Genomic DNA, 13,630 nt, shown 5'->3' on the forward strand with positions numbered 1-13,630 from the left:
TGAGTGACGCCAAATGAAACTGAATGAAAAAAAAAGAACCGTGTTCTCTAAAAATTAACAAAGACGAAGATGAAACGAAGATACAGACGCTTGCAAATTTCAAAATGGGAATATAGCTTGAATCACATTAAAACCAATAGAAAATGGATATTTTTCAGTCTGCTGGAAATAATTCACATCATTCTAATTAAGTTACTGAGCAATATAGGTCCACCATACAGGGAGTTGACAATAACATAGAAAACTACATTTGGATGGTAATTGGTTTGGTTAGAGAGTCACTACCAGTGGGTCAGTCTATTACTGCCGGGAGGTCTACAGGTAACAGAAATTGAAATTGTAGCACCACAGCACCGAGAGGTGCCGATACAATTTTTTTCAGTAAAGGTCTGGGGGACAATCCAAAAGGTAGCCAACATATTTGACAGCCAAACCAGCAGCTGACAAGGCCCGTGCTTGTAATCACACTGCAAAAAAAACAACATTAAAGTGTAAGTTAACCTTTACAGAAAAATATGCAAGGTGAACTTACACTGCAACCCCTCCCCATTGCACCCAGTCCTGAAGTACCTGAAGCCGGCGATCTCCCGCACTGACACATTGTAAAGCTGCTTTTCCGGTCGGGGATCATAAATCCCCTGCAGCTTAATCTCCTAAATGTTCCTCGTAGAGTTACATATAGGAGGCACTCTAATTCATCAGCGCCCTCACATGGGCGCCGCTGACCAATCAAAGCCCATGTTGCCCATCCTGTGAGCGCTGGAGAAGAGAAGAGATACCGGTAAAGTAGCTATATAATGTGTTGGTATGGGAGATTGCCAGCCTCAGGTACTGCAGCACCGGGTGCTATAAGCAGGGGGTCCAGTGTAAGTTCACCTTACAGATTTTCTGTAAAGGTGAACTTACACTTTAAAGATCTAGTCTATTCACATTGTTGTCAATCAAGCCTTGAAGAGGGGGGCACTTTTGGACCTCCAAAACACATTGGATATTTTTGAATTGTCCCCCTGACTTTTATTGGAATAAAGTTGAATCAGGACCTATTATCAGTGGAGTGGCACTTCAATTTCCATTTCTGTTACATTACACTACGAGCCAAGGAGACCATGGAGATTTCTCTGGGGTGTAGAAGCTGCCTGCCCAGGAACAAGATCATTTACATCAACATCAATACTTTAAGATAGCAGTAACAGCGAGGTAAGCCTATGGGTTCAGTGCTATTGAGTTGCAGTATTTTGGAGTTGGGATAACTACGAGTAGCATTAATACAGTTGAAACAAGTAGTAGATCAAGTAGTAACTTTCTAATAAAGTGTCATCAACACAATGCCAATTCCTTTTCCCCCCATTCCCTTCAGCTTACAGAAAATGGAAGAAAATGATGGAAAACTAAAAACGTATTAGAAATGTATAAAACTATTTATGAAAACCCAGAAGCAAATAAATCACTAATACCGTGCTTAATCAATCAATAGACATCGATGTCCATATCAGCAGCCACTATAACATATTTAACCATCAATAACTCATAGCCCTTGTACACATGGTTGGACATTCCGATGGAAAATGTCCGATCGGACCGCGTTGTCAGATAATCCGACCGTGTGTGTGCTTCATCTGACTTTTTCCATCGGAATGTCCGACCAACAAAGTTTGAGAACTGGATATAAAATTTTTCTGACAACACGATCCGACCGGACAAAGTGCCACGCATGCTCAGATCAAATTGCTAGATCAAAGATATTGGCTTCTAGCCTGAACGTAGTCCCGTCGTAACAAAATAACGTCATCTATTGGCATTAAATTAGTTTTTTATCTATATGGTCTGCACTATATATATTTTATTTTTAACGTTTATGTGGGGAGCTTGAGCCATCATTGATGACAATGCTGTGATATCCAAGGAGCGGAGTTACACCCTTTTGATCCACCTGAATCCTGGTATATGACCACTGGCAGTGGTGAATGCTCCATTTCACCTATCTGTTCAGTCAGGGGTCAATTTTTTAAGGTGAGCGGTTTGGCTGTCTGGTGGTGGGAGCACCTGTTTTCAGGGATTAAGGATATCAGTATGCATTCTATCCACTGAGAAGAATGAAAGATTGTTGATCAGTATCATCAGAGACTGTTCATTCATTTTTTATCATTTTCCTTTTTATGTTGTTGTTCATCTTGAGAGACTTTATATAATACCAATAGGGTTTTTTTTCAGTGCTGCACTGCTCTGTTTATGATGCGGCTTGGATTACCTCTCGGAGAGAGCACACCACTTGAAGCTGAACCCCACAAAGGCTATAAGAATGGAGGGTGCCTAGGCATTATCAAATGTGCAACTCTGCTCCTCTCCTTGTAATTGTGGTTTTCTTACCAGCAGTATCACATCTGCACGTTTGGGGTGTGCTTTTGCACACAGTATATGTGTGCCTGTGTGCAATTAAGAATGAATTGCAATGCACATACACGGTGCATTAAGGTAGTGTACATTATAAAGTATCCTATAGCATGAGCTCTATTAGCTCAGTTTGGGATTGGCATGTAGAATGTGATAACATGTAAATAACTAAGTTGTACACACATACTAGGGCCAATTTAGACTAGACAACCAAACATTAGATTTTATGTATGTATAGTTACATTCACTCGTATCTGATTCTCTGCAATTGTATGAGTTAGGTCTCTGGGCATCATATTTAATATGCTTAAAGCTTTTTCCATAGAATTTTCTTGGCAATTTTTTTTTTTGCAAAGTAGGTTGCTAGGTGTTCCCTTTTCCAATTGCTCAGCTTAGGACTGGCATTTAGAATGTGATAACACATATACAATCTACGGTCAATTAACCTACTAGCAGGTCTTTAGAATGTGGAAGAAAATTAAAGTACCCAGAGAAAACCCCTAGACACAGGAAGAACATGCAAACTTCATGCAGAGAGTGTTCTGGCCGAGAGTCAAACCAAGGACCCAAGCACTGCAAGGTATAAATGCTAAGCAAGCCACTGTAACACCAAGATTTTATTTATAGGTCTGTTTTCAAGCCAAATTCAGCAGATTATTTAATATATATATATATATATATATATATATATATATATACATACACACATACACATATACATATACACATATACACACACACACACAATACCTTAGAGCCTAGTACAGGCCTCTAATCATTAAAGCCCACAGTTAGTGGCAAGGTTGTTGTTTTAGAATATCAACCCTGCTTGAGTGATGGTAAATTAAACATTTTACAGTTGTCACAAGAAAAACAACAGGAGGAGGTAAATCTTTCAATAGTGAGACCTGTTTTTGCTGTCTACAAGAGGATTTCCCACACAGACAGCAAAAAATAAAATAACAGGAATTTTAACAGTTTCCTACTCTATCCAAAAATAAATAAATAAATAAATAAAATAAAATAAAAAAGGGTTTGGCTATACATATGATCAAGGCGTTAGCCATTTTGCTTTTACTTGTGGTCGTGTATCAATGACGTTTTTAGAGTTACCAGCTCTCTCGTTCGTTTGGTATTCTATACACATACAACCCTAGAAACACCTTTCTTTACAAGGTTTACTTGTAGTCTTGGTAAGAATGCCCTGTTTTATTAACCAATGCATTGTCAAACAAAACACAAGCCTTGAAAGCCTACTCAATATCATACCTCTTCCAAAAGTGATGATGTCTGGATGAAAGATACACCAGATAACTCCCCACGTACGAGGACGTCTGCATAGTTCTCTGTTCCAATAGTTGTTGGAATCTTCTTCATGATGCAAAATGTCTTGCCCCTTTGATTGAGAATAAGCTGTAATATTGAGAAAATAGGTTGAATTAAAGTTGGTAGTATAGTCACAATATCTCTGCAGGAAGTGGGAGAAGTCATTAAACGGTTTTCCATTTCTTATGGCAGTCCTAGGAATAAAGGTTTTCCTTGATCCTTTATCTTGCCTGTAAGCTTGTAAAACATTGGAAAAGTTGGTCCTGCATTGTCCCTCCCTCACAATTACTAAAACTCTTTACAAATCTCTTTTTTTGTGTCTTTATCTTTTTAAAGATATACTTCAACTATTGGCAGTAGCGGATCTCTTAGACAATGTACCGTATGTTCCCCTTCTCTTCTATCATTTCCCACTTTTCTACCAGCGCTCCAGTCTCCCCTTCAGTTCAGAAGTCTAACAACTGGCTACTAGATACCAAAGGTCAAAACTGCAATTTATGGAACTGCTGAACACCTAAAATGATTAATACAAAAACACAAAATCAATAAATAAAAGTATTTAAGTAAGGGCACTGAAAGATAACCTGTTTGTGCACAATTCCTATAGATATGCATTCCTGAGAACTAAATTTTAAGTGTTGACAAATTGTGTTTAAAAGTAGGAGGGGCTTAAAGACTGGAGTATACAGTAAATTACAAATTAATCAGAGTCCTAGTCACATACAGCCCATATAAAAAGTATACTGTTTGAAAAGTTTGCCCCCTCCATTCTGTTTGTCCTTTAGAACAAATTGCTGCCATGTCCAAATTGGTCTGCTTGTGTTCCCTGTAACACTGCTTTGCTCCCGCAGACACTGCCTGCCCATGCCAAGGCCGACTAGGCCCACTGCCTGGCATCCAGCACAGCCATTTCAATCTGTGTCTGAGTATTTTCAAAAATATCTCCATCATCATTGCCATTAATGCTTTTTTTGACAATGAGGAGTTGATTTACTAAGAGATAAATACCAATTTTAAAATTACTTTCAGGATAAATACCGCATGAGTAGTCAATTCACACACACAAAAAAAAAAAATGCATTATTTAACAAGTACATTACATATTTATGTTTTGTGATATTTAGCACTTAAATCTAGAGTTGAATCGGTTTATTGGATTTATTTTCAACAGGCTAAGACCGCATCATGAATGAAGACAAAGAAAAATTCTAAAACTGAAAACATTCTTTATGTGCCTTCTGATCTCCTTCTAGTGAAATGTTAACATGCATTTACATTCCTAAGCTCAAGGCCTCCAATGGGTCCTGCTGCTCTCTGCCAAGCCTGAGAGAGGGAGGAAGAGAGGACCTGCAGATGAGCAACACCGCTACATCGATACAGGACTTAGTTAAAAAAGGGGTTGTAAAGGTTTGTTTTTTATTTTCTACATAGGTTCCTCTAAGCTAGTGCATTGTTGGTTCACTTACCTTTTCCTTCGATTTCCCTTCTAAATGTTTTTTTTCTTTGTCTGAATATCTCACTTCCTGTTTCTCCTCAGTAAACTTCTCACCATCATCCAAGCTGGTGGTTAGTCAGCCAGAACAGCTTACTGAACAGCTTACTGAGGAGGAACAGGAAGTGAGAAATTCAGACAAAGAAAACAAAGAAAAAAAACATTTATAAAGGGAAATCGAAGGAAAAGGTAAGTGAACCAACAATGCACTAGCTTAAAGGAACCTATTTAGAAAATAAAAAATGAACCTTTAAAACCCCTTTAAGTATTTGGGGGGAGTTTGCAGGGGAAACAGCTGCTGAATTATTTTTTTTACCCTATTGCATCAAATGCATTAAGGTAAAAAACTATTTGCCTTTAGAACCAATTTAACCACTTGCTTACTGGGCACTTACACCCACTTTCTGACCAGGCCAATTTCCAGCTTTCAGATCTCTCACAATTTGAACAATTGCGCGGTCATGCAACACTGTAACCAAATGAGATTTTTATTTCACACAAATAGAGCTTTATTTTGGTGGTATTTAATCACCACTGTGCTTTTAAGTTTTAGTTAAACAAACACATAAAACATGAACATTTTGAAAAAAACAAACCAAAAAAAATAAACGCTTTTTATATTTTGGTATAACATTTTGCAAACAGGTAATTTTTCTCCTTTACTGGTGGGCACTAATAGGCAGCACTGATGGACACCGATAGGTGGCACTGATGAGGTGGCACTAGTAGGTACTGATCAGGAGGCCCTGATGAGGCTGCACTGATAGGTGGCACTGATGGGCGCTGATAGGTGGCACTGATGGGCACAGATCAGGAAGCACAGATGGGCACTGATTGGCAGCACTGGTAGAAACGGATTTGCAGCACTGGTTGGCACTTAGGGGACTGATGTTCCTCTAACAGAAGCCAGTTAGCAGCTTTATCCTTTTTTCACGCGTGAAAAAAAAAAAAAAAAAAAAAAAGGTGGTAAAGAGCTTGCTGTGATTGGTCCTTTATCCTGCTCTGTGATCAGCCGAGTCCAAAGGACTCAGCGATCACAGAACACGTGGGCAGCGTGAAAATGGGAGGACATACATGGATGCCCTCCCGGCATTTGAGGTCCGTGCTGTAGCCGTTTTTCAGCTATAGCACGGACGTCAAGTGGGTAAAATTTACCTAAACTAGAGCATGTGGGTCTATCTAATCAATTTGCATTTAATTAGGCAGGTCCTTTCACTACATCATTATTGCTAGGTCTATAAGGGATTTTACAGACAGATTGTAATGTGTGTGGTGAGCTTTACACAGTAGCGATCTCACCAATGCTCACTCTAATTCTTCTGAGACTAGCAGCCACAGACAGCAGTGTCTTCACGCTGCAAATATACAGCGTACAGCATACATGAGGAACCTCATACAGTATACCTGCAAGCGTTCTATTTTTTTTGGGCAAAAGGTACATTTTTCAGGGTACTGATTAGTCCCTAATTTCACAGGCACTGAAACCCATAGTCCATGAATGGGCTCTGTATTTAAGCAGCTTGAGCTGCCCGTGTCACAGGCATGCAACACCAATCTGCGAATGAGGGACAGAATTATGGGACTGATCAGACTCTCCCCCATTCACAGATTGTAATCAGTGAAAACACTTTTCTCAATGGAGGAGGAAGGAGGAAACGTGTCTCTGTTGGACCGTCTGTACTGCTGTTCTGCCTGAAAAACAGAAGCTGTTAACCTTTGCAGTACTGGAAGGTCAGTGATAGGAAGAGGACAAGGTTTTGCTGCAGTGAAGATTTCCTAAGGACCCAGCTGCTTCATTACAGGTAAGTGATGTGACTCAAGCTGTAAAGATTATAAGCTAAACTTTGGCTTTAGGTTGAACACTCCTTACCTTTTATATCAGGAAAAGGGATAAGGAAGGTTGTTACCTGGTCAGACAACTAAAGCTGGCCATAGACGATTCGAATCTCAGACAGTTCAGCAGGAACCGGTCGAGATTCAAACCATGTATGAGCAGGCTGAATTTACCCAAGTTGATTGATTGATCAACTTGAGTACAACCAGCCTGCCTGATTTTACATGCGATTACTGCTAGCAGCTGTGTCCTTCAATGGACAATAAATAAATATATTTATCTTTTCGTTTCCATACTGCAGGGGATGTTCAACTTATTCCTTAGCCCTTGTACACACGGTCGGACACTTTCCGACAACAAAATCCATCGGATTTTGTGTGACGGATTTTGTCCGAAACTTGTGTTGCATACACACGGTCGGACAAAGTTGTCGGAAAATCTGATCGTTCAGAACGTGGTGACGTTATTTCGTTACGATGGGACTACGTTCAGGCTAGTAGCCAATAGCTTTGGTCTAGGAATTTGATCTGAGCATGCGTGACACTTTGTCCAATCGGAATTCTCTACAAACGATAGGACAAAGTCCCATCGGACCATGTTGTCGGAAAATTTTATAGCCCAGCTCTTAAACTTTGTCGGTCGGATATCCAGACGGAAACAGTCCGATGGAGCCCACACGCGGTCGGATTATCCGACAACACGGTCCGATCGGACATTTTCCGTCGGAATGTCCAACCGTGTGTACAAGGGCTAAGAGAGAAGTCCAAATCCTGCAAGATGATTCTCCAACACAATAAAGGATTGTTTTCTCTTGAGATCTGGGATTCTCACAATTCCCCAGGATCTCAGCAAAAGCACTTACTGTAGCACCATGGGCGATCACTGCCTACACAACCGGTGAAGCAGTCTGGGGAAGAATGTACTAGAACTGGAAAGAGTCCAGAGAAGGGCAACAAAGCTAGTTAAGAGGGCTGAAAGATCTCAATTATGAGGAATGACTACATTCATTAAACTTATTCTCCCTGGAGAAGAGACACTTAAGAGGGGATATAATAGTAACATACAAATATCATAATGGGGATTCCAGCATTGGGAGGAAACGGTGTCAGGTCACTTATGAAGACACATGGCCACTCAATGAAGTTGGACAAGAAAATATTCAACCTTGAACTGCGTATGTTTTTTTTTTACTGTAATGTCCCATACACACGGTCGGATTTTCCGTCGGAAAATGTGCGATCAGATCAGGTTGTCGAAAGATCCGACCGTGTGTGCGCTCCATCTGACTTTTTCTGTCAGATTTTCTGACGCACAAAGTTTGAGAGCAGGATCTAAAATTTTCCAACAACAAAATCCGATCACATAAATTCCGATCGTGTGTAGACAATTCAGACAAAGTGCCACGCATGCTCAGAATAAACTAAGAGACGAAAGCTATTGGCTACTGGCCCATTTATGGTCCCGACATATGTGTTTGAGGTCATCTCGTTCAGAATGATCGCAAATTCTGACAACTTTGTGCGACCGTGTGTATGCAAGACAAGTTTGGGCCAAAATCTGTTGGAAAAAATCTGACGTATTTTGTGGTTGGAATGTCCGACCGTGTGTACAGAGCATTAGACCGGTAAGTATGTAGAACTCCCTTCCACAATCAGTGGTTGAAGCAGTTAATGTTGCTAATTTTAAAAAAAATCCTTAAATGGACATCTCATTGAACACAATATCCAGGGATATGGGACATGGTAGGAATATACTGTAGTACTTACACACATCCACTGGATGGACTGATTTCTTTATTCAACCTTAACAACTATGTACAGTGCCTTGAAAAAGTATTCATACCCCTTGAAATTTTCCACACTTTGTCATGTTACAGCCAAAAACGTAAATGTATTTTAATCCGGATTTTATGTGATAGACCCACACAAAGTGACACAGTTGTGAAGTAGAAGGAAAACGATCAATGGTTTTCATTTTTTTTTTTTACAAAAAAATATGTGAAAAGTGTGGCGTGCATTTGTAGTCAGTCAATACTTTGTAGAACCTCCTTTCGCTGCAATTACAGCTGCAATTTTTTTGGGGGATGTCTCTACCAGCTTTGCACATCTAGAGAGTGACATTTTTGCCCATTTTCTTTGCAAAATAGCTCAAGCTGTGAGATTGGATGGAGAGCGTCTGTGAACAGCTATATTCAAGTCTTGCCACAGATTCTCAATTGGATTTAGGTCTGGACTTTGACTGGGCCATTCTAACAGATGAATATGCTTTGATCTAAGCCAGGGGTCTCAAACTGGCGGCCCTCCAGCTGTTGCTAAACTACAAGTCCCATGATGCATTGCAAGGCTGACAGTTACAAGCATGGCTCCCACAGGCAGAGGCATGATGGGACTTGTAGTTTTGCAACAGCTGGAGGGCCGCCAGTTTGAGACCCCTGATCTAAACCTTTCCATTGTAGCTCTGGATGTATGTTTAGGGTCGTTGTCCTGCTGGAAGGTGAACTGACGTCCCAGTCTCAAGTCTTTTGCAGACTCCAGCTTGGCTCCATCCATTTTCCTATCAACTCTGACCAGCTTCCCTGTCCCTGTTGAAGAAAAGCATCCCTGCAACATGATGCTGCCACCACCATGTTTCACGGTGAGGATGGGGTGTGTCCAGGGTGATGTGCAGTGTTAGCCTTCCGCCACACATAGCGTTTTGCTTTTAGACTAAAAAGTTAAATTTTGGTTTAATCTGACCAGAGAACCTTCTTCCACGTGTTTGCTGTGTCCCCCACATGGCTTCTCGCAAACTGGATTTCTTATGGCTTTCTTTCAATAATGGCTTTCTTCTTGCCACTATTCCATAAAGGCCAGATTTGTGGAGTGAACGACTAATAGTTTTCCTGTGGACAGATTCTCTCTCCTGAGCTGAGGATCTTTGCAGCTCCTCCAGAGTTACCATGGGCCTCTTGGCTGCTTCTCTGATTAATGCTCTCTTTGCCCGGGCTGTCAGTTTAGGTGGATGGCCATGTCTTGGTAGGTTTGCAGTTGTGCCATACTTCTTTCTATTTTCGGATGATGGATTGAACAGTGCTCTCTGAGATTATCAAAGTTTGGGATAATTTTTTATAACTTAACCCTGCTTTAAACTTCTCCCCAACTTTATCCCTGACCTGTCTGGTGTGTTCCTTGGTTTTTATGATGCGGTTTGTTCACCAAGGTTCTCTAACACAGCACTGGGGGCTTCACAGAACAGCTGTATTTATACTGAGATTAAATTACACACAGTGGACTATTTACTAATTAGGTAACTTCTGAAGGCAATTGGTTCCACTAGATTTTAGTCGGGGATATCAGAGAAAAGGGGGCTGAATACAAATGCACGCCACACTTTTCAGATATTTATTTGTAAAAAATCTTGAAAACCATATATCTTTTTCTTTCCACTTCACAATTATGTGCCACTTTGTGTTGGTCTATCACATAAAGTCCAGATAAAATACATTTACGTTTTTGGTTGTAACATGACCAAGTGGGGAACATTTGAAGGGGTGTGAATACTTTTTCAAGGCACTGAAACTATGGAGATTTGAAAGCCATGCTCTTCTTCCCCTACTTTTCTAAGGGCTTCTTAGGAAGATTGGCGTTTCTGTTTGGATTTTATTGGCTTGGCCCAGGATACATGTCCATGCTTTGGAGTGGGAATCTGCTGACAAACAAATATAGCTCTGACCTATCAAGAGTTCAAACTTATCAACCATTTCAACAAGACCAACTGTAGTTCTTATTCATTACTTCTTAAAGAGGAAGTAAACCCTGATGGGTTTACTTCCTCTTTTTTTCCCTGCAAAGGTAAAGCATAATGGACTACTATGCATCGCATAGTAGCTCATTATGTGTCACTTACCTGACACAGGAGCCAGCGAAGTCGCCGCTGATCCCTGTAGTCCGCCGCGTCCATCTTGCTGGTGGCGTCTCGCAGCTCCGACCAATGACAGCGGCGCAACCGCGATGACGTCACTCCCGCGCATGCGCACGGGAGTCGCGCCTCGCAGCTCCGTTGCTGTCATACGGCGAAGCCGCGATGACGTCACTCCCGCGCATGCGCACGGGAGTCGACAAATTTGGCAAATCCATTCTTGGATTTGCCGCATTTAGTGCGCCTGCGCGCCGCTGTCTACGGCGCATGCGCCGTAGACAGCGGTGCCCATTTTCGGGCAAATATCTCCTAAACCATATAGGTTTAGGAGATATTGCTTGGACCTACAGGTAAGCCTTAATCTAGGCTTACCTATAGGTCCAAGTTGTTTGGAAGGGTTTACTTCCCTTTTAAAGTAAGTCGTAAAATGTGCAGTACCTCATGTGTCACTGTCAACCCTCCTTTAGGTGCTGCAGAAAACATCAAAAAAATGCGATCGCCCTGATCGAAAAAGTCCCTCAGTATTTCTTCATTTTGTTCATCCTCCACAAACTTTATCCAGCGGTCCTCCTTGAGCTTCATCATCCGTTGGAGCCATTCTCCGATATAATACACTCTCTCATCCTCCCAAAAAGGTGGCACAGGGGGTTCCTCTTCAATGATATCCATTCTTTACTCAGTAATATATAATGGTTACCTATGAAGAGAAAACAGAGTAGTTACAGATAAGGCCTAATGCACACACATTTTTTTAAAATTTTTTATTGCCAGCAGATTTCTGTGTCTGGATTCACAAATGGTTGTGGACAGCTGCGTTCTGCCTGTACAAAGGTTGACAGCGGTAGCAGCAGCAGGGACAGCCGATTACCCAGTGATGCTGATCTCATGTCCCTAACTGCAGGTAATCACTCCATGTGCGATTACATATGAACATCAGCAGATAGCTGTGGCTGCAATCAGCCTGTCATTGCTTTGTACAGTTTGGGCAAATGCAACTTTCCGCAACCACAGGATTCTTGCTGCATCTGACAATAACCAAGCAGCAACATTGGGCTGTGTTACAAAATGTAATCCCAGCACAAGAACAAAGCAAATAGCAAGATGCACTGAAAAAAAATAATGAACAAATTGCATTTTTGCACAGTGCATACCCTGTTTCCCTGAAAATAAGACCTAGCATGATTGCCGATGATGGCTGCAATATAAGCCCTACCCCCCAAATAAGCCCTAGTTAAAGTCCTTGTAGGTCTTCTTTTTGAGGAAACAGGGTAGTGCTTATTTGGGGGGTAGGGCTTATATTGCTGCCATCACCGACAATCACGATTATTTTCGGGGAAAGAGGGTAGTAAAAATATAGAAGTTAAAAAAAGTGTAAAATAAAAAATACTGCAACTTGTTTTAAAAAGCCCACTGTAGCCTGGTGCAACACTATTTAAAAAGGGATGCCAATGCTAACCCTTTTGTTTTGGGGTGGAAAAGCCCTAAGGCTTCATTCACACAGGGCGTACATAACCAGAAGCCTAGGCTCTGTATATTCGCACAAGGATGCAGAGGTAGTTCTATTGCTATCAATTGGGATGCTGCGGCAACACAGAAACAGCCGATGTTCCCAATGCAACTTTCGTGCACACATACCGGGTTATGTATGCCCTGTGTGAATGAGGCCTAAGAAGCAATCCCACCATGTAGTGATTTATGCCATAGATATTCAGATCACTACCTATCCTGCACAATTTGGGGCAGAGTACAGACTATTGATGTCCTGAATGTCAGGAACTGGGGCTAAACATGCTATACATGCTGTAATTTGGGGGTTTTCGGTCAGTGGCGGCGCTTACCAGCAAGTTCAGTCCATTCAGAAGTGTTCTTTAAGGGCTTACTGGCTCACTTTTACTAATAAAGTTCACACAGAAAATCAGTTTCCCAGACAAGAGTTTCCACCATCAACATGAACATAAATGATGTTCGGCCTCCTGGCTCTCTCTAGCAGCACCACTGCTCAGGCCTTTTACTTTGGTCCTCCAGACCCTCTAACACAGCAGCTAAATTCTCTGTCGTCTAAACTCTGTACCTCAGCTTTACTAGCTCCTTGCTGCTCTGTTTCTGACTGCACCAGCACTGTGCAGACAGGCATATCCTGGCTGCCCTCTGTGCGGCCTCTCTGCCTCCTGGGGAAGGATTGGGGTCCTCCTGACCCCTAGGCAGAGACCTCCCGTCTCTCGAGTGAAGTCCTGGCCGGTTGTCAGGTCCTAGATTATAAAAGTTGTACACACCTGCACACTCAGCCTGCTAGTTTCTGGCAAGAGCCAGACATGGGATCAGAGATGCCTTCCCTCCCAAAGCACTTAGTAGTCTACGAGCTCCAAATCCTGATTCAAGAATTACAAAACCCAGAGAAAGACAAAAAAAAAAATCACCTTTTTCTGGTCAGAACCGACACTCTAGAGCCCCTCAAACTGTATTTTTGAGAACCCTGTGTTTTCTCCTACATTTTCACATTGGCAGTGCCTAGCACTATCACAATGCAAACACCTGCCACAGTATAAAATCAAAATGCAAGACTTGTTAGATGTCACCACCAGTGTCTCCAACCTTACATAGAGACATCCTAGTCTATAAAGCTCATCAGATGCGTTACAATCTCTTTTAGAGCAACCAACAATGTACTGTGCTAAAGCCTGCCAGTTTGG

General features: G+C 41.6%; 1 protein-coding gene across 1 annotated transcript in view; it reads right to left on the reverse strand.

Annotated features, from left to right (window-relative positions):
- DNAH11 (dynein axonemal heavy chain 11) overlaps positions 1-13,630 on the reverse strand; it is a 404,290-nt gene that overhangs the window by 380,028 nt on the left and 10,632 nt on the right. The window contains exons 2-3 of the mRNA XM_077491239.1: positions 11,379-11,637; positions 3,661-3,804 (exon numbers count right to left, since the gene is read on the reverse strand). Coding sequence (XP_077347365.1) covers positions 3,661-3,804; positions 11,379-11,609 — 375 coding nt within the window. The 5' untranslated portion in view covers positions 11,610-11,637. The remainder of the gene's footprint in view (positions 1-3,660; positions 3,805-11,378; positions 11,638-13,630) is intronic.

The sequence above is a fragment of the Lithobates pipiens genome, unplaced genomic scaffold (assembly GCF_037356315.1).
Source record: "Lithobates pipiens isolate NorthernLeopardFrog02 unplaced genomic scaffold, aLitPip1_a1.2 Scaffold_19, whole genome shotgun sequence".
Classification (NCBI taxonomy): Eukaryota; Metazoa; Chordata; class Amphibia; order Anura; family Ranidae; genus Lithobates; species Lithobates pipiens.